This window comes from Platalea leucorodia (assembly GCF_965183815.1).
Source record: "Platalea leucorodia genome assembly, chromosome: Z".
NCBI lineage: Eukaryota > Metazoa > Chordata > Aves > Pelecaniformes > Threskiornithidae > Platalea > Platalea leucorodia.
The window spans coordinates 60,959,596-60,981,537 of NC_138858.1; the positions used below are offsets into that span (position 1 = coordinate 60,959,596).

Genomic DNA, 21,942 nt, shown 5'->3' on the forward strand with positions numbered 1-21,942 from the left:
CGCTCGGAGTCCCCTCCTTCTCCTCCGCTATCCCCCAGCCGGCCCGGGGGGTGCGGAGGATGCCGGCCGGATCGACCCCGCCGGCCGCACCCGCCTTTTAGACGGGGGGCGGCGGGTTGCGGCGGGGTGGCTCGCGTCGCGGCTCGCCTCGTGTCGCCCCCTGGGGCTGCGGCCTGGGGACGGGCGGCGGTTGCCCCTGTTCCGCGCGGCCGGCGCTCCCTCCCCCCCCGCGGGAGGAGCCGGCGCCCGTTCCCGCCTCGGTGCGGCAGCTCCCCGGCGGGGGGCGGCGGCCGGGGCCGGCGGGGCCGCGGGCCGGCGGCTGGGCTCCCCCGGGCGGTGCCGGATCGGCCGCAGCGGAAGGGCGGCAGCCGCCGTACCTGCGGCGGCCGTGGCGCTGGCCGGCTCCGCGGTGAGCGGGAGGTCCCATGGGAAGGGGAGTCGGGTCAGCGGGCAGCGCGCTGCGCTCGGAGTCGCTTGGCCAGATTGGGGGCTGGTACCTGACGACAGGGTGGGCACAGCCCTTCTGGTCCTCTTTGTCTTTGGCGCAGACCTAAAACGTGCTGTTCCGTAAGCTGCAATCATCGGTAAAACATGGTGGGCACGGCCAAAAACCGCACCTGGCTTTTTGCCTCGTTTTGTGGTTTATTCTGTTCTCGGAAGCAGTTTTGCTGAAGTAGTAGTGATGTGAGTTTGCAGCGTGCTGTGCTGTCAGAAAAGCAGGTAAAGCTTTTTAGTACGAAGACGTACATCGGGTGAAACGCAGTGTTCCCAGACGGGGGCGAGGGAGGCGTGATATGACGTCTCTTAAACCACTGGATTTGGGGCACTCTGTTAACATCCCAAAAACTGACGATAAATTCTGAGTAAAATTACTTGGGGCAAGGGAGATTGCTATCTGCATTGTAATCAAGCCAGGAAAGGAAAGCAGCAGCAGTCCCAGAGCTGAGAATCAGTTGCGCGTAGTAACCGGAAAGTAACCTGTTGGGAACTGAGATGGGAGAGATGTATAGACAGAGTGGCCTCTGTAACATTTCTCCTTGTTCTAGTGGTGTTTTCCTGAACCTGGGGACTTTACTGAGTATCGGTAAGCTTTGAATACGCTGCGGTTTTGGCACTTTTATTGCTGCCCTGTACTAGTTGATTTTGTAGTTAGCCACTCTCCTCACACAAGGAGGAAGACTGGGGAGATCAGTATCACAACCACAGTGAAATAAATGGTTTCCCTTCTCATCCAAACCACCTGTGTATTTCCCTAAGCGGAAAAGCTACTCTTTACAGTTGTTACTGTGTTTCTGCATTATGTAGCATCTTTCTTTCTATGTGTTGTTTCCCTTCATCGGTTTAAGCTGCTCCATTTCTATCTTCTCTGCATCCCTTCTGTATCATTTTTCTACTCTAGTAGCAAGGCAAAAATCTTTTTTTTGCCTGCGGTATCAAAATTCCCATAGAATCTTCCTTTGTTTTGGTGAAAATGTTCATGATTGTAAAGAGACAGCTAAACCTACCACTTTCAACAAGTTTTGACTCAACCAATAACAAAACTATTCTTGCTATGTAGAACTGTTTTTGGTATAAGGATTTGACTGATGTAATATGCTTCTTTTACAGTTCAACATGTGAGAAATATGAATTTTTATACTGGTTGGCTTGTCTTGGTTGGCTGATTCTTTCTGTGGAAGAAAGTTTCATCCTTCTGTCAGTTGTGGTTAGAACAGGTCAGGCCTCCAGAAGCTGAGCCTAATGAACTTTGATACCGAATTTTTTGCAAAAACTTTCTCATCTTTGCAAAAACTTTCTCCTGTCTACAAAGCTGAAGTAGCAAGTTCTTTGTGAGAATATGGAGAAGCTATTTTGACATCTTTGAGTGAGATCTCTGAAAGTTTGGAAGCCAGCCTTTCTTGAAACGTTCAGGCTTGCCACAAATATAAATGTTTTATGTGATGTGTTTGACAAGGTTTGATTTAGAAAGGAGCTTGGAGGTGAATGAATGTGAAGGTTATCTGTTCTGTGGCTGTGCAGGAGACACTTTTAACGCATGCCAAATGTCAGTTTGTAGTAGTGTTTACCAGTTTAAAAAAATACTGCCTTTCTATCTCAAAGGCAAGACAGTGATATTTACCAGGCAGGTTTTTCTAGACTTCTAAGGCTGTTCTGACACTTCTCTTGAAGGATGGTAATGGTTCGTTTTGCAGTTTATGACTGCTAAAGAGTTGAAAGATGCCCTGTGATAGGGCAGTGTTTGGGGCTGAAACTCAAGAGATGTCATTACATATGCTGAAAAGTCACATTTCTGCTGGTGAGATATTGGGGAAAATAAGTTCTACAAGCAAAGAATTTGGTAAGGGAAAGATTAAGATACTTGCGTTGAAAAGTTATCTCACTTTAAGTTTGGTAATTCTACGTGACTGGAAATATTTTGCTTAACTAACTGTATAATTACTAGGAAATAAAGCAAACATGGGGAAATCAGCCATGTAATTACTGTTTGGAAACTATAACAGTTGTGCTTTGAGACTAGAAATCTCATTCATCAACAACCTAAAAGGCATGTCTTTCCTTGCTGCAAAGCTGGCTTCTTAACAAAATCCTGGTTCACATGGCACGGTACAGCTCTTAAGTTTTCGGTCCCCTAGGCTAAGCTGTTGTCGTATGGAGGGTCAGACTGAAATCCTGCTTTAGGCACAAATATTTAGGTGGCACAGTTCTTGCAAAATAATTCAGATCCCTGGGAGAAGATTTAGGCAACTGCAGTTAGTTGGCTAGTCTAGCTGTATAGCATTTCAAGAAATGTAAGTGCCCCATAAGTAACACTGACAAGAGTTGTTTCCAGTAGGAAATGCCAGTAAGGTGGGTATTCCTGGATTCCTGTTGCTTGAGAGTGTAGATGTCTCACTGGTAAGATTTTGCACATTAGGTACCTGCCTTCTGCTTGGAACCCGGAGCAGCAAGCCCTCTCCTCTAAAAAGAAACCCAGTGGCCACCTTTAAAGGTGAAAACTAGAAAACTAGTGGTGTATGGGGAAAGTGAAATTGTATTATGGTAGCCTAATTGTTAGAACAGTTGAATGGAACAGGACAAATATTGTTTCTGTTCCCTCCTGTCTCTGGTTTCAAGTCCCTGTTTTCTGTTAGGACATCAGAAAAATGTCCTAACCACCAAGCTGAAAAAAGTGTGGGTAAAAGCACCTGTACGTCTACTTTAGTGCTGAAGATGGAGTGCAGGTAACAGCGCAATAGTTTTTTGCCCAGGAAACACATTTGGAGCACTGTGGTGGGTTGACCTTTGCTGGCCACCAGGTGCCTACCAAGCCACTCTTATCACTCCTCTTCCATCAACAGGGCAGGGGGAGAAAATATGACAAAACGCTCATTGGTCAAGATAAGGACAAGGAGGTCACTCAGCAAGTACTGTCACGGACAAAACAGACTCGATTTGGGGAAAATTAATTTAATTTATTGCCAACTGAACAGAGTAGGATAATGAGAAATAAGAAAAATATCTACAGACACCTTTGCCCCACCCGTCCTTTCTTCCCAGGCTCAACTTCACTCCTAGCTCTTCTACCTCATCCCCCTAAGCAGTGCAGGGGGATGGGGAATGGTGATTGTGGTCAGTTCATAACGCTTTGTCTCTGCCGCTCCTTCCTCCTCATGCTCTTCCCCTGTTTCAGTGTGGGGTCCCTCCCACAGGAGACAGTCCTTCATGAACTGCTCCAGCGTGGGTCCTTTCCACGGGGCGCAGTCCTTCAGGAACAGACTGCTCCAGCGTGGGTCCCCTGCAGGGTCATAAGTCCTGCCAGAAAACCTGCTTCTGCAAGGGGTCCTCACCAGGGGCTGTAGCTCCTGCCAGGAGCTCCAGCGTGGGCTCTCTGCGGGCTGCAGCTTCCTTCAGGGCACATCCACCTGCTCTGGCATGGGGTCCTCCATGGGCTGCAGGGGGACAGCCTGCCCCACCATGGTCTTCTCCATGGGCTGCAGAGGAATCTCTTCTCCGGTGCCTGGAGCACCTCCTCCCCCTCCTTCTTCACTGACTTGGTGTCTGCAGTGCTGTTTCTCTCCCATTTTCTCACTCCTCTCTCCCAGCTGCTGTGCAGTGTTTTTTACCCTTTCTTAAAAATGTTATCGCAGAGGCACCACCAGCGTCGCAGATGGACTCAGCTTTGGGCAGCAGCAGGCCCATCTTGGTGCTGGCTGAAACTGGCTCTGTCCGACATGGGGGCAGCTTCTGGTGTCTTCTCAGAGAAGCAACCCCTGCAGCTCCCCCGCTACCAAAGCCTTGCCACATAAACCTAATACAAGCACTTACCTGGCAAGGAAGACTCACAGCTCCTCTTCATTCTTCAGAATGTTTCTTCAGGTCTCAGTAGAGCAAAACTGAAAGGTGAGTAGTCTGTTTTGGAATGGGAGCTACTGTAATTTTTCTGGTGGAGTAATGCATAAAGTACTACATAGTAATGCTTTTGGAACACTGTACAAAATATTTGCAATGTTCTTGGGAATGGAAAGAACTTAGAATGTTCAGTTGTCATTTCGCATAGATTATGGCTCTTCATCTGACAGGCTGAGAGCTGTGCTTGGCTTGTAGGCACAATCAAGTGGCTGGCTAAAAGCAACAAATAAAGGTTACTCTTCATCTTCTCTTTTGGGAGAAGTTCTTGTCGTGTCATCACTTCCTGACAGATTTTGGAGACTGCTCTACCCCATTCCCTGTAAAGGCGGAGACTGGGACTAGCAGGTAGAGCTAGTAGTGGTGACACATTGGACTGGGAGTCTAGATGGGACAAAAATGGTGCAGGGTTCTTGGTGCGGGGAGAGGAAGGTAGTAAAGGTGTGGCTGTCCTTGTGCGGGAGTGCAGTGGAGCAAGTTGTGATGGAGTCCAGGGAGAGTCTGGGAGGAGGGTGAGTGGGTTGCAGCCACCTGGATGGAGTGGATAAAGTCAGCTGCTTTTGAATGGAGTAGAGATGGAGAGAAGGGCTGTTTTTATTTTATTGAATCCCTGTGGGTGGGTGCCTACCACTTTTCGCCCATGCCACACTGCCTGCCAGGGGAGAGGGGAATGTGCAGTGGTCTGCCCTGCCTTCTGATACTTTGCAGATTACCTATCTTGATTTGGGGGGGAAGGCAGACTAAATCTTGCATCTGGTTTCCTGTGAAGATACTTATAGAATGAAAAAGAAACTTTAGAAAAGCTTGTATGAATGTGTAGGTTACCTATGATGGGGGAAGATGTCAGTGTATTGTGAAACCTAGAGCTTGATGTTTGTTTAATGCAAGATTGTAGCAGGTGACTTAGTTCCTGTAGCTGTGTAGTGTAGCCTTTATAATTGTATCTTTATCCTTTGCTACCTTTTTTAGCCTGTTTCTTGGCTGTTCTGTTGTACATCAGCACAATCCCTTGCCTCATGTTATTGAGCAGAGCTGAGTTACAGAAGATGGTGATAAACTTCTTAAGTCTGTTGTTGAAGTTTGCATTTAATGAGGAGAGCTAACAGCTTTTCTCAGTTTCATGTTTCATAATCAGCACATTATACCACTTGACCTTGCAAATTCCAGTAATTATTGGAAACTTTCATATCCCTTTGTATTTTCTGTGATTATTGTTTCATTTGGATTGTTTTCTTTTTTTTTTTTTTCTTGTGCAATATTCTTTGTGTTTGAGGGATATTGGGATAGAGCTGCTCTACATCTTTTTTTTTAGATTTAGTCCATCTCAGTAATGGGCTGACAGCTGCTACTCACCACTTCACAGGATGTGTGGTAGGACAGAACGTCTGTGTGTAAATATTAATATTTTGTATTACTGACTACGTGACACAGTAGACATTGAATATTTAAGTAAATTGGAAAGGATATGTATCTTTTGCTGTGTAAGGTACAGCAGTAAACAAGTCATGTGGTTTGCTCCCAGTGTTGTCTCCAGCAGCTTCTGTGTCTTGACATCCTTTCCCTCTTTTTCTGCCTTCTGCCTGTCCTGTCTCCTTTCTCTTCCTGGTCATCTGTCAGACCTGAGGAAATGCTATTCTTGAGCATGGGCCTTGTTGGTACTTCTCCAGTCTCACATTTAAGTCTGTTATTACCAAGTTTCTTTGAATCATCTGTAGAAAGGTGTTACACATCCACACAGAGCACTCAGGATAGCAGTCGCTGCTGTCGGCTCTCTCAGAGTTCAGATTCCACCAGTTCTTTCTTCTTCCTGTCTCCCCTCTGCTTCCCCTTTGCCCCCTCTCCCATGCTTTCTGCTCCACCAACAACCCAACAAACTGGCTGTCTCTGGTGGTTTGTTACACCATAAATCACGTTGCAGAATTGGAATTTTAAAACAGGTAAAATGCCTCAGCAGGAGTGAGGCAAACATTTTTGCTTTTAAATGTACTGTTAATGAAAATGTTAGGTATAGCAGTTCTAGCAGGAAGATGTTGAAAGTTTTTTGTCATTTCACTGATACTACCTGAAAAATTGCTATTAAAATCATTCGGTTTTTAACTCCTTAATTTTAATTGGAGGAAGCTGGTAATGGACACAGTTTGAATACCGCGGTAGGCTGTTCAATACGGGGAGAGGGTGCAGGGGAGTGGGCTGTTTTGTTATTGTTATGGGTATATACATGTACAGAATCATGTAACAGATGAGCACCACTTGTGCTTCTTGTACAGTTACCTATGTGTTAAATTCCACAATGTAAATGTCACAAAGTGTTTTGTAGTTGTTTTATTATAATGGTATTTCCAAAAGTTGTCTTCCTGAGTGGTTCATGATTTAGAAATGTTTTGTAGCTATTTAATGTGTAATGTGTTGGGTTTTCTTCTTGAGATAACAGATGAGGAAGCATTTTTACTCTAGTTTTGTTCCATTAGTTTCCATTAGCGTGCAGTAAAGGCAGTGTATATTTGGTCTTCTGACAGCTGTAGCGACACAAAAGAAAACCTGGTGAAATGCTTCTGTTTATACAGGAGTTGTATATTTCTTTATTAGTATTTGTAACATAGCTGTTAAAACTTTGAGCCTCTTTTACATGACTGTTTAGACCACTGCTGCTATGTTGAGCTGATTCGTTGCTGACAGTTAGTGGAATACTAGTCTTTATGGTCTAAGTAAATATGGGAAACACCAGGGCTGGATTCCTGAGCTGCTGAAACATGTGGAATGGGGACATGAAAACTGTTTGTGGGAATATCTGTTAACACTTAGTAAGGACTACATTTTGGCTTATTCTTTTAGAATATACTTGTGGAATTCTTTTAGAATATACTTGTGGAAGTGGAGAAATGTTCTGTTAGGAAAAAAGTCTGTAGTACATCGCTGGAGTGAACACTGGACTTGGGTTGCTTAGCAGGCTACCAAAATCTGTGATTCAAACACAGCACTATTTGTACGTTAATGTTAAGTTTGTCTATGTGTCATTTTATATATTTAGAATGTTCTTTTGTAATCCTTCCACTAGTAAGTGATAGCAGTTAAACTTTAGGTTTTTTACTTCTTTGCAGTGCACTATTTTAGTGCTATCTAACTTATTAGGGAAAAACCAAGATGAGTTTATTTTAAGATGAGAATGTAAAATGAGCAGATTTACTGTTTTCTTTAAACTTTTTTTTTTTTTTTTTTTTGGCCAAGACTTGTCATGCAGTGGTCATGAATAGGAAGTTTTAGGACAGGTGGAATGAACAGGGCATACATTTGGTTGGAAGTCCTTTTAAGAAACAACACTGTTAGTTAAATTGTGTTTTTCAAAATTCGCAGAGATTTTTTTATCTGTAAGCTGTAAAACAGAAGCCTTGTGTAACAGCTGAGGTTTAAAGGGAACATAGTTTAATTCATTTTACCTTTTGCACCTTTACAGTGCAAAGGTCATTGCACCGTAGGAGATTGTTGCTTGGATGTTCTTAATGTATCTCTTTGGAAATGGGCCAGCATATATTCCAACATGAAGCTTTGGGTTTTGTCTTGCTTACATTGCAATCTTCCATGGTTGAGGCATGCACGTAATCATCACTATATGGTGAGGCTTATGCTCATGCACTAAGTACGAGAGGATCTAACATAGGGTGTCTCTGCCCCTCTATTGCTGCTGCTGCTCACTTCTTAATACAGAAAAATGGTACTGGGAAGACTCTTCTCTGCTCCAGGGGCAGCAAGATGGAATTCTGCATAGAGAACTATGTGTTAGAAGTTTCTTCCATTAGCACTGACAGTACTTCTGGGGCAGGAAGACAGCTCCATCTTCTTGCTCTGCCATTTATTATTTCTCCTTGGTGTACAACTTGAGAACCACATTTTTATCCAAGCATGGTCTTACTACATTTTTGATGTCAGATAACTGTAGATGTTTTTAGGAGACTTGTGTAAGTTGTTCACTGTAGTTGCAGTCACTTACTCTCATATTTCTCTTTCCATGTCTCTTTTCTTGGACTCTTTTTATTTCACACACCACAAGAAAGAAGGGGATTCCTCATTTTTTTATAGTAGCTAAAGCATTTGGAGAGAAAGAATTTCAATTCCCATCTCTAAAAGTGTTTATTCTAAAAAATAAATAATTCATTCATTATATCCTGACTCAAATTTATGCTAGTGACAGCAGCTTACAGCTGTGCTGTCTGGGAGATAAGCTGGTAACCATCAGCAGTCAGAATGCCAATTTATATGCAATTAAATGAGTTCATGCAGTGGTTTACAAGCCTGAAAATTGTCAGTATCTTTTCTTGATCCTGTGTCTTTGGTCTTATTTTTACAAACTGTCTGAAAACTCTGGGGCTAGTGACAATAGCATGGAGTGGCAATCTAGTAATTCATCCACCTCCAGACAGGAGAACGACATAATAAACCTTGCAGAAATTAATCTGTCAACTCCAAGCAGTCTATGTGACTGTTCAAAGTCTGTTTTCCACAAGTGAAGCTCCACTTGATAGGTCTGCTTGCCACCGATAACACCAATGCTCTCCAGGTTCTTGAGTTAGGAAGGTAGAAAAACACTAAGTTTCAGATAGGTTTCTTAGGGAATTAAGCTTGTCAGGTTGTATCTTTGTGTCATTTGTAGCCAAGTATGTTGTGCTTTTCCTTCAGTCTTTATTTGTATGGTTTCTACTTGCTTTGAGAAGTAATCACCTTGGGTTAGAGAGACTCAGGTAGTGCCAGAGATCCTCATGAAATAGCTAGTCATTAGTTGCACACAAACATCACAACTTCTGCTGCTCTCACAAAGTGCACTACAGGAATAGGTAGGGGAAAGAAAGCTTAAAAAACCTACTTTGATGACCTCCTGCTTAGCTGCTTCAAGTGGTTGCTTTTCCTTCTTGAGAAAACCTTAGGCTTTAAAAAGCTGTTAAGACACTTGTTTCCAGTTTACAGAATTTGGGTGGTGGGAGGGGAAGCTGATGCAAGAGGAACTGTTAAACTTCATTTTTAGGCTTTACAAGTTTTTTGGGGTCTTTTTTGCTTTTAATACCATTTCAAGACTCCGTGTTAGTTGCTAGTGTATTGGCAACAACCTCTGCCTTTCTGAAGCTTTTTAGAAATAGGATTTGAAAAGCTTGCTTTCTTCAGCCTTTCATAAACAGGATTGATTTATCTCAATACCTAATTTCTAACTCTCATAGGAGCAAGATGAACTAGGTGTTTGAAATTTCATTTTGTTCTTGTTGCTTGAAGGACAAATGGCTGCAGTTTCACAGTATAAGAGAAAGTAATTTTTCATTAGATGAATTGAAAGAGAGCAGATACATAACAAATATGTTTAAGAAATTAATCTTTTTAATCCCCCGCTGTCACACCAGGATCTGTTGTTTGGACCTTAGCTTTAGGTTCTGGATCTGAAACAGCTGTATTGTTTACCCACACTTAACCTATTGCTCTCTGACTTACGACAAATTCTTTCTGGGTAACTTTTGCTCTGTTTACCACCCTCTTTCACAGGAAGCTGAATGGTTGGTCACCATTGGGAATTTACTGTTGCTTCACTTTGTTCATAGAACAGCCAAAGTCATTTTGACAGATATTTAAAGACAAATTCAGTTCTGCTGAGACATCATTGTTGAATGGCACTTATGTAACGATCTGACTAATAAACAACTTAACCTAAAGCATTTGATCAGATGAGCTTTTAAGCAAGTAACTGCTTATTAGTTTTCTAGATAGTAATAATGGATTATAATTAATGGTATAAAGTCATGCACAACTTACAGCAAGAACAGTTACCTAGTTAAAACAACAGAACACTGAGCTCCGAGTCTCTGTTTCTGTATACAAGTTATTTGGCCAAGACTTTATTTTCACATGACTAGTTAAAAGGGTAGAATATGTGTTCACTTCACTAGTACATTAGAAGTACTTCTGACAGAAGGCAGTGCTAGTGTACATCTCTGTAAATACTAATTTTTCAGTGCAAAAATAAAGCAACGCTTTGTTGGAAATAAATAAGAAACCATCAAGCTGGCACATATATTCTGCTTTCACAGTGAAGACTTCTATTCTGCTTAAGAGGTTTCTATTTAAGAATAGTGCTAATGGAGGATTTGTAGTTTTCATTAGCATTTTTGTCTGTTTGCCATTGCCATTTGATCAGGAAACTTTGGGGGAAAAACAGCTGATGACAGGGATGGTGAGTTAAACATCGCAAATATTGGAGAAGATTTTTGTTCTATTTTTTGTCTAAAAGATACACTCTGCACTCTACCTTTCTTAATTTAGGAAAAATTGCATTTGACAGTTCTTACTTTTGTGAATTTGTCTATTTTTAAAATGTCTGTGTCAGTAGTTTGAAAATATCTTGAAATTATTCCCCCTGCTCTAAACGTAAATGTAAAAGTGTAGACTGTGTGTGGTGTGCATGGTTTTATTTCTGATGCTTTGCTCAGAGGTATGTAAATGTCCAAATGCTTTTTATAAATGAGAAGGGTTTATTTTTATGTGCCTTTATAAAGTGTGTTTTTTCTTTTTGTTGTTTATTTGTTTGGATATTTCTTTTAGGTAAAACAGTTGCTCTGTCATCTCAGGGAAGCAGTAGCCTATTGTGGGTTTCTTGAAGCAGCAACTCAAACCAATAATGAGCAGATGATACCAGTTAAACAGTGTCTGGCAGACAACGTCATCACAGTGGCAACGCCACACAAGCAACATCAAAGAGCAGGGGACTTCTGTGTTCCCAAGTCAGCAGGAAACATGCCCAGTATCTCACCAGCCAAAATGGCTGCAGTTTCTACATAGATCTCTATAGATCTTGTAACCATGTCTGTTAGTGCAACAGAGAATGATCCTCCTAGATTCTTTGTGGGTGGAGAAGATGGAGAAGAATTACTGGATTCAGCCAGATCTACAGATTATGAACACTTCTATGACCATGGGGAAGAAGAGGAGGAAGAGTATGATTCTGTATGTACTGTAGGGGCATATGTGTACTATTCTGTATGTTCTCTAGCATTATTTTACTTTGAAATGGCATTAGATCACAAAACTCTAAAATTGAAACAGTGTTCTGAATTGGGAAATTGTTCATATTCAGATAATGATCTCTCAGTCATGTTTGGAAATGCAGCACACCTGAAAAGTAAGTGTACCTTGAACTTTGAAGTAGATGTGCTTGACCTTAATACAGTTTCAGGACAGCTGAGGCTGGTGTGCCAGCTTTGCAGACTTGATTTGGACTCTGCGAATGAACTTCATGGCATAAGCCTTCATTTTATTTATTTGGATAATTAGTAACAAAAAATGATCACGAGTTTTTCCTTTGTGTGTGTTGTCAACAGCTGTAGACTTAACTTCTGATTTTTCAGTTTGATCAGACTCAACATTTCTTTTTTTATCTTACTGCCACTTTCATTAAGATCTGACACGTTTTCATTCTTCTTCCTTGTCTTGGTGTATAGAAAGTGCATGCTAAATCAGTCTTAAGTTATACCTTAGTTTATTATCCTTGCAGAGTGTTCTGAATTGTATTTTAGCACGGTGCTTACCAGTTTTTAGTTTAAGACAAACTCTTAATTTTATTATGCATGAGTAGTCATGTAATTTTTTTAGCTGTATTTTGCTGTTCTTTTAGTCTGTAACATTTCACGTTACGGAATAGTCAGATTAAATTTTCACTGATTGCAAGCATGTCTAAAAAATTTAAATGCAAGGAAGTGTTAATAAAGCACTTCACCATGATTAATTTGGAAATGCAGAGAAGTAGTGCAAAATTAGCAGCTCAGACAGCTTAATTCAGTCAGTGTATTTTAGCAAAGGAAGGTAATTGGCTGTCTTAAAAGAACAGTAAGTTGAAATAAAGGATTGCTCTGTTCTGTTTTGTTTTTTTTTTTTTTTTCTTTGTAAAAAGAGTAGGTTGGCTGTTGCACTTAGGAATATCACTGGAGGAAAGAAATTTTTAAAGGCTTATAACATGAAAGAAAGTATAAGGAAGAAGAGTGAAAATGCCTATGCACAAAATAGCTCAGAAATCTAGAATATTATTTTCTGGTTTACTAGTTTTCCTTTTCATAATTCACTTGTAATATTAGGTAATAAGATGTGAAGCCTTGTGACTACTAAGTAGATATAGAAAAATTAAATCATTTAAAAATGAATTGCTAGTTAATTTCAGAGCAAGCCATAAGTATGATTTCATTCACATTTGACATTTCTGACTTAGATTTTGATCCTGTGTATTTGTTCCTGATATGATACTCACAAAAAGTAGTGTAAAGCTATTGAACTGTTTTATTTTTTTGTGGCACTTTTCATAAGGATGCAGTGTGGCATGCTGTCATGCTGCATTTTGTTACTTGCTAGCAATTTACCTGAATAAAAACTAAATAAAATGTAGTACATTAATTTTAACATGAAATATCTGCTGTAGTGTTGTGCTGCTAAAACCCTATTGTGTTCTGAGAAAACTTAAAAATAATAATTGCTTTTCCCCTCCCCCCCTTCAGCCACCAGAAAGACAAATTGCAGTTGGGATTTGTTCAATGGCTAAGAAATCTAAGTCCAAACCAATGAAAGAGATTCTTGAACGCCTCTCCATGTTTAAGTACATAACTGTGGTAATATTTGAAGAGGATGTTATTTTGAATGAGCCAGTAGAAAACTGGCCTTTATGTGACTGTCTCATTTCTTTTCATTCTAAAGGTAAATCTTCTAATGATTCCATAAACATTTTTGACATCTAAATACTTTAACTAGTTTGAGGGTCTTTTTATTTTTTTTTGTCTTGTAGTTTTATTGGATTTCCCTAGGAAACGATTCATTTGTCTTGTTAAATATAATACAACTAACTTTTAAAATACAAGCTTTTTAAATTATACTGTTTTCGTTGCTTGAGAAAGTCCTATCTGACATGGTATTTAGAATAGCTATTCCATTGGTAAATATTTGTGGAGCCAGTGGAGGTGGTGATCTAATATTTACTTGGTCCAATAACTGTGAAGTCATGCTGCTTTCTCAATGGGAGTGTTGGGTCTCTGGCCACTTGTTCATGTATCTCTGCTAATATGTAGGGTTTTTTGTGGGGCTGGACAGTGAAGACGAGTAGACCGAAATAAAAAATAATATTTTCAGGCAGAGGCAATAAAAGCCTTAGTTCTGGCCCTATGGAAGTGGAGGGCATGTGGAGTAAGGAGGGGGGAATTGGAGACAGGACCACTACTTTTGGCAGCCTGTACAGAAATTAGGCTGTAGTTTCATGATTGTCTTAAGCTGATGTTACATGTGTCTATAGTTGAGGGAGCAGCCTGCGACTTCAGCCATATATCTGGTTGTACTCTAAAGCTTGAATATGAAAGTTCCAAACTGTTTACTGCTATTGTGTCTTGTAGTTTTAATTTATTTGCCTTAATAAATATTTTAGGATTTCCACTGGACAAAGCAGTTGCCTATGCAAAACTCAGGAATCCATTCATAATCAATGACTTGAATATGCAGTATCACATACAAGACAGGTAAGTAACACTAATTAACTGTAAACAGCAAGCTACTTTTAAGTCAGAGACTGTGAGAATCTGTTGGTATTGCATAGGAACAGTTCCAGTGTAGTACTCTAAATAAAATTACAGTGAATGTTATGTTTTATTAATGTATGCATAGTTTTCTGGGATATGTCTTTAGGTGTGTTTTTTCTTTTACTGCTTTTATATTGATACATCTGAAGATTTATCAAGGTAGAAATTTGGTGATACGTTTGTCTAAAGCTTAGCAAATAAAAAAGTTTAAACTCAGAAAATATGTATAGCATGGCTATGTATTGCAACTGTACAACCTCCTATAGTTGTAGAATTCATGTGGCTTACTAAAGGTCTTTTTTTCTGTTAAGTGAGTGGATACTTAACAGTAGTTGGTATTCGAAGATCATGTGGCTATTCAAAGTGAATTTTCTTTTGGGGTTGCAATCATGCATAACAAATATTAACAAAACAATAGTGACCAAAACAGATAAACATTGGAACCTTCTGAACAGTGAGAAGACTTGCTATTTTGGATGCCTGCAGTTGCTGTCCTGTATAAACTTTTTCAATGCTTCATGTTAATAATCTCCTTTAAGAAGGGAATTGTTCTATTAAATTGCTGTTGCACTGCAGAGTGGACAAGACAGGACTGGCATAGCAAATTACATTTTTATTGATATTGATGAGATCACTGCAAATGTACAGCTGTGTAAGTGACCTTTAAAGCATTATATTAATAAGTAGAGTATTATATATGTAATTTTATACTGTGTATTTCAAAAAAAACCACCTATGTATTTTTCGCCTCCCTTACTTATGGACTGTAAAATACAAATATTGTCAGGATTTGCTGCCTTACTGTGCAACTTCTTTTCTTCTAGGAGAGAAGTATACGGTATTCTTAAAGCTGAAGGCATTTTACTTCCTCGCTACGCGGTTCTGAACCGTGATCCAAACAATCCCCAAGGTAAAAACTGATGACTAAAATATCAACCATTGGCATCTCTTTGTTTCCGCTGGAGAACAATACATGCGTATCGGACAGCTAAGTTTCACTTGCCAGACAATTAATTCATTGGTGCAAAGGTTGATTTCTCCTCCAATATTTCAAGTATTGTTGTAGATTAACCCCTACTGGCTATGGGGGCAGTATGTGAAACAGAAAAGGTGTTGAGGCTATGTAAGCACTGTTCAGCAATAACTACATAATCAAGACTGGTTTCGTCACAAATTCAAAACATAGCAGCATACCAGCTCCTGTGAAGAAAATTAACATCATCTCAGCCAAAGGCAGTACAAGTATGCATCTGAAAAGCTTGATTCTGAAGCCTGGGGTCACAATCCTCTTACAGCCATCATAGAACAACTAGAATATAAGGCCTCCAAACTCAAGCTGAGATTCTAATATCTCACCAAAGATAGCAGCATTCATGATGTTACATTACGGACAATAATTAGTAATTTTACTTAGGAAAGTAATATTGACAGAAACAAGTCAGGCTACTGAATACTTTCCTTTCTAAGTACAGGTAACCGTGTAAGGGAAGTCTAGTCCAGATTGATCTGCAGATGATATACTCTGAATATAAATTGGAACTAGTTTTTTCTGTACCTGAAAACAAACATAACCACTTTTTCTGCTAAAATGAAAAGTTACAGCAACAATAGGAGATTGCAATGACAGGTCAAGACACAAGAGTAAGAGATAAGAAAAAATAAAGAAAATTGAAGTATTACTGTGGTATAGTTCTTAAGAGGTAGGGAATTTTAGGTTAAAATGTCTGCATAATCTAGGGGGAAAAGGACTCATTTATGTTACAGAAGTCAAATAAAAGCTGCTGCACGGAGTGAACCAATAGCGAAGAGATTCCTGGTCTCTGATTCCAGAGGACCTAATCATCTGTGCAGGGTGCATCAATCACACAGTATGAGACAGTTCTCAGCCTATTAAAAGTACTATTGCATCTGGTACCACACCATGTTCACTGTCGATCTGCCATCCCCCTGCTATTTCAAAGAAAGGCCCTAAACAGTCCTACCCCGTCTTCAAAACATTTCCAAAAAAATACCACCCATGTAAGCTTATGCATCTGTAGGAGACGATTTCTGGTCTGACACTAAGGGAATCAACAGAAATCCTGGAATGTAGTATTAGAGTAACATAATACAGATGTCGTACAGCAGGCATGTTCAGCACATGGTCATCAAGTCTTTGTACAGTCACTAACGAATCAGTGAACCAAAAATGTAATGTAATCTTTTTATTTCAACCTACAAGATTACCCTAAATCTCTAATAATTTCATTCCATGAATATATTATTACATCTCTGTTGTTCGCACTGTTTCTTCAGAATGCAACTTGATTGAAGGAGAAGATCATGTGGAAGTGAACGGAGAAGTTTTCCAAAAGCCTTTTGTAGAAAAGCCAGTTAGTGCTGAGGACCACAATGTTTACATTTATTATCCAACATCTGCTGGGGGTGGAAGCCAGAGGCTCTTTCGAAAGGTGAGGGTATTGCACTAAAGCTATTGAAAAGTTGAAGATGTCTAACAGAATTGCAGAGTAATTCTGTCCTATCCGTCTGTTAGCTGGGACCTGTTTTGTCATGTCCTGTGTTGTCCTTGTGTGGGAGTAGTGGCAGATCAGAGAAATTAATTTCAGGAGAACGTGTAGATTGAATGAAGACCCGTGTTCCTTGCAGTAGATTGTCAGCCACTGCAGATTCTTATAGGTTAAAGAAGCATACACTATCAGTGCACTTTCAGAATCTTATAAAAATCTTTTGGGAACAATCAAAACCTACGTGCTTCATTTGGTAAAGAAAGTGTTTTCTTCGTACAGGTGTGTTAATTTAAGGACCTTTAAAGTTTCTCAGGCGGTACCCTATGAGTTTATTAATAGAAAAATATTAATTTCAGATTGGCAGCAGAAGCAGTGTTTATTCCCCTGAAAGCAGTGTGAGAAAAACAGGCTCCTATATTTATGAGGAATTCATGCCTACAGATGGCACTGATGTGAAGGTATGACAACTGCGCCTTCTTATTTATATTTAGAACAATCAAGTGCTCCAAGAGTTTGTCAGTTTTAAAGATGGAAGTATATCTTTGTGTCAAGGATTAATTTTAATGAAGTTTTGATACAGTTCATAAGTAAAGAATGTAATTCTTATTCTAGCTAAACACAGTACTTGTAACGTGGAGCAGCTTTGCTTATGTTGTTGGAATCAAGTGCTAGAGGCTTATCACCCAACACATTGTCTTTCTTTTTTGTATTCTGTTAGTGCCAGAACAGCATATACTTTCCTGTGTAAACAGATAGATGCTGCCTAGATGTTTTGTCTGGAGGTTACAAAGAAAGCTGTAGTTGAAATAGATTTTAGCAACTATCTTAGTATTCTAATTAATAAACAAAAGTTACTTACTAAAATTATATGAAATTACAGAAAATAATGCACTGACCTTATCTGTAATTATTTTCACTCTTTTGTTTGTTTATTTTCTTAACAGATGTAAGGATTAGGTATCATAAAAGAGAACTAAAATAGAGCAATAACAGAATAGGTGTTAAGCCAGCCATGTATGGAGATTGCTTTCTTTCCCTTTGTGTTAGTTCTGGCTATTTTAAGCCCATCACAAAAACATGTGAAAGAAATGTTTTACAATATGCATGAGAGATCACTGTATGTAGACAAAAAGTGGAGGTTTAAAGTGTGTGAGATTTAATCCAATCTTAGGCCAAAGAGCCCTTTTATGAATTGCAGTCAACTTCTTCCACTTCGTGATACATGAGGGGAATGCTCGTTTTATGTTTTCAGAAAAATTCCCTGGTTTTAAGTTGCTGTGTTTTCATGAGCTATACTCTTCAGATGGTTGCACTGTGCCACACTTAAGGAAGAGAATCACTTAATCCTGCAGCCAGATTTTAATAAGTAAACTGAAATAATTCTCAAATTAGTCTGCTATCCAAGTTCTGCAGATGTTTTGGAGGGGAAAACATTATTCTTTACCTCTGTACCACCAAATTAAGAAATTAATTTTTATTCATCAAATTTTATAATTACTATTTTTTTTACCTGTGCTCCAGCTGTTTTTTCCTCTTGCTATATCCTAGGTTGTCAGTAAATGATGGGTCTTTTCTGAAGGCAGAGAATGGTATTGAGGAAGGTACTTTAGAGTGACCTTATCAATGATGAAAGCAGCTAGTATCTTTTAAAGTTATTATCACAATTGAAATAAATTTAGCAAGATGTATGCATATATGTAATGTAATTAAATTACACTGAATCAAGAGTTCCTGTTTTTCAATAAAGGTGTACACAGTAGGTCCAGACTATGCTCATGCTGAAGCCCGGAAGTCTCCAGCTCTGGATGGCAAGGTAGAACGAGATAGTGAAGGAAAAGAAGTGAGGTATCCAGTCATCCTGAATGCAAGAGAGAAGTTAATTGCTTGGAAAGTATGCCTTGCCTTTAAAGTAAGCTGATTACTTTCCTATCTGATCAAACATTTAGTATTAATTGTTTATTACATGAAGCTTCCATAGGGTTTTAGTGCACAGAGACAGCAGTGATAATTGCTGCGGAGTTCATAGGAAGGTGAAAAGTTGAACTTCCACATCCACATTTTTTTTTTAATCTAGAAGAATTTTTCCTTTAATGCATTGAAAAGTTCTGGATGGGTTGCTTATGTTGCGTAAGTTTCCTGAATTCACATATTGCTGTTGTGCTTTGCTAGTCCACAGTGTATCTGTTCTATGTATAATACATTCACACATTTTGTTAATGGTCTGTAAGTTAGTAAACCACAATTTCAGTAGTCAAGTTTTTGTAACTTTTGTTACCTAGTGTTTACATTGGGCCCAATTAAATGTTAATTTGGTACGGACATGACTAGGTTTTCTTTATTTGAAGTGTTTGATAGTTTCTATTTTTGTATAGTTTCAAGATTCCTTGTTCAAAACTTCATTCAATCTCTTACCCTCCTTTCACCTGTCTTATTACAAGGCTGTCTTGCAGTCTGTCTCATTACCTGTGTGTAACTATGATGGCATTCTGGAACGTGTAGGCTGTGAACCTCTATCACCTAGCAAAGTGGGCTTTGAGATCTAAAAAACTAATCTGTTGAAATAGCATCTAGTATCCTGTACTAAAAATGTCAATATTATGTCAATGTCAAAAATATCCTGTCAAATTTAAATTTGGACAAAAATATTTTTATCAATATTTTGTCATTTCTTGCCTGCCACCCTTAAAAACTATGTGTAGGGGGAAACCACTGTCAGAATGGGGAATTTGTAGGCCTATCATTGCTTATGCTGTAAATCTTGAAGGTTAAGTTTGTGCACATGTGACCTTGACCTTCAGTACTGGTACTGCTAGGGATATGTAGGAAGGGTAAAATCAAGTTGGGGATATAAAGTTAAAAATAGGGAAACGTTTGCATGACATGAGCAAACCTAACATGGAACTGGCAAAAGGTACTAAGTATAAAATCTGTCATATTTTTGTCATGTTTTCAGATGAATACCATATAAAACATAAAGTTTATTTAGAATAAGCAATCCTAAGGAAGGTGATCAATTACTTGAACTCTTATTCTTAAAAACAGCAAACAGTTTGTGGCTTTGATTTGCTGCGTGCTAATGGACAGTCCTATGTCTGTGATGTGAACGGCTTCAGTTTTGTGAAAAACTCCATGAAATACTATGATGATTGTGCTAAGATACTGGGGTAAGAGTTTACTGATTTATTTCAGGAGTTTTGCCTATTCACTCTGTTGTATGTGACTGTAGTTTATGTACTACTTATTCCTAAATTAAATATTATAAATGAAATATCACATAAAATAAGTCATTAAATTAAATAATAAAATAAATAAAATATTAAAGAGCCCTAAATAAATCAATAAATGCTAAATAAATTCCTTATTCCTAAAATCACCCAAAACATATGAGTCTGAGTGTTTTGTGAACACTTAAAGCTAACTGAATAAGTATTTCGAAAGCCAGATGAAGTTCTTAACAATAGTTCAGATTTTTTTCAAGTAGAGAAGTACCACTGGATGGTTATGCTTGCTGCTGCTTAATATGTGCTCAAATTAATGTACATTGTCCTTGATCTGAAGCTGGTGCATACTTGTGTATTTGTGGGTTTCATACTGGTAAATCCAAACTGATGTAGTATCTTCTCTCTGCTACTGGGAGCAAAAAAAGGTATAACAAGGAATCATACAGAATTGGGTAGTGAACTCTATGCCAATGAAATGTTGCCCTCAAAGTAGGCTGATCCCATTTTGGCCAGTTACAGTAAGATTGCACTGATGAGATACAGCATGAGTTTCTGCGTTATCATATGGTCTAGGATATTATTAAATGGAGGAAGAGCTAAGCTGAAATCCTAGATAACAACTGTAGTCCTGTTGTTTTAGGCCACTTTTTGAGTTACAATTCTCAGATCCATTTTGATTTCTCTTTATTCAAATTGTTGTAGCTGTTGAATTCTCTGAAAAAAGTTATCTCATAATTTTTTCCTTAGGCTTTATTCCTTAAGGTAATACATTGCAGTGTTAAGTAACAGCAGATTTTTTTTGAGCTTTTTAGAAATGAAATTTTGGCTTATGCTACTTTAAGATGCACAATTTTTTTCCTCAGTATTACTGGTTCTTATGTAGATATTAATCTGAAGTTCAGTATATTTTGATGAAATACTTTGGAAACAGAACATTAGCAAGATTTAACAACCTTCTGTAGGTGGAGGCAGTTTGTAGTTATGACCAGAGACTTTACCTATTTTTCCAGTTCTGTCACAAACTTTTGAGAAATTACCACTAAAGGTACCAGTTACTCTTTGATGAGAATGACTTGCTGATTATCAGGGACTGTCAGTTAGGCAATGGAGTCAGGTATCTGAATATTTATATGAACAAGACTAAATCATATCCAAGGAACTCTTTTAGGAACTGGAGTTCAAAAACTGAGGTTTCTTACAAATCCAGGGCCATTAGGCTCATGGTGTCTCTGTAGCAGTTGTAGTAGCTTTAAATTGTTGTTTAAATAGGTTTTTATTATACAATTAAAATAAAAATATGCATCTAGAGACTCATGACTGCTAGTACTCTAGAACCACATTGATAAGAATGCATGTATATATTATCTATTTGGTTTGAAGTTTGTATGTGTTGTATAATCTGTGCTTTAAACTTAGTGTTTTTTTTCTTTTTAACCCCTTTTTTAGAAATATCATAATGAGAGAACTTGCTCCCCAGTTTCAGATACCATGGTCGATTCCTTTGGAAGCTGAAGACATCCCTATTGTGCCAACCACCTCTGGGACAATGTAAGAAAACAGTAGCTAAACCTGAATTGTGCAAACTCCTAATGTAACTTTTGTGTGAATTTTTTTTTCTCTTCACAAGGTGTGCCCACTTTGGCCTATGAGCGCTTGTTTTGTGTGATGAAAACAAGGAAGGAATCACAATTGCTATGCCAGCAATCAGAGTTTCTGACCATTAGTCAAGCTGAGTATAGAACAGCAGATTTTCAAGTGTAGCATCTTTTATGCATAGCTTCCTTCACTGCTAATCATTATTCCAGCACCAACTTAATATGCACTTCTAATAAACATGCTCTGTCATTTAATGAACCTCAAAATCGTTGTTTTAAAAACTACTCAAAATAGATATTCTGTAGTTACCCAAGTCCTAAAATCAATATTTATATTTTATATCTTACATCATTTTCAGTTAACCTTATATTCTTGCATATCCTTCCATCACTTCTGTAGTTATGTCAAATAACTACGACTTTGTCAATTGTCCTGATTCACGGTGGTTTTAATATTAAAGACGCTCATATATAGAATTGTGAAATATAACCCTTGAAATTTCAGGATGGAGCTTAGATGTGTTATAGCTGTAATACGCCATGGGGACCGAACACCAAAACAAAAAATGAAAATGGAAGTAAAACATCAGAAGTAAGTAGAATCTTCGTAAAAATTAGTTTGGATGCTTTAGAGCAGAGTTCACTTCTTGGGGAT

At 38.8% G+C, this 21,942-nt stretch overlaps 1 protein-coding gene across 8 annotated transcripts in view; it reads left to right on the plus strand.

Annotated features, from left to right (window-relative positions):
* Positions 1–21,942, plus strand: part of PPIP5K2 (diphosphoinositol pentakisphosphate kinase 2) — a 50,564-nt gene that overhangs the window by 354 nt on the left and 28,268 nt on the right. For 4 of the 8 annotated variants that reach the window (XM_082337312.1, XM_082337318.1, XM_082337317.1 and 1 more), the window contains exons 2-12: positions 4,128–4,380; positions 10,960–11,361; positions 12,900–13,095; positions 13,814–13,904; positions 14,789–14,874; positions 16,260–16,414; positions 16,828–16,929; positions 18,219–18,380; positions 19,514–19,635; positions 21,139–21,240; positions 21,793–21,879. In XM_082337312.1, coding sequence (XP_082193438.1) covers positions 11,218–11,361; positions 12,900–13,095; positions 13,814–13,904; positions 14,789–14,874; positions 16,260–16,414; positions 16,828–16,929; positions 18,219–18,380; positions 19,514–19,635; positions 21,139–21,240; positions 21,793–21,879 — 1,247 coding nt within the window. In that variant the 5' untranslated portion in view covers positions 4,128–4,380; positions 10,960–11,217. Of the gene's footprint in view, positions 1–4,127; positions 4,381–10,959; positions 11,362–12,899; positions 13,096–13,813; positions 13,905–14,788; positions 14,875–16,259; positions 16,415–16,827; positions 16,930–18,218; positions 18,381–19,513; positions 19,636–21,138; positions 21,241–21,792; positions 21,880–21,942 lie in introns of those variants that run through there. The other 4 variants (XM_082337313.1, XM_082337314.1, XM_082337316.1 and 1 more) reach the window with 3 other exon arrangements.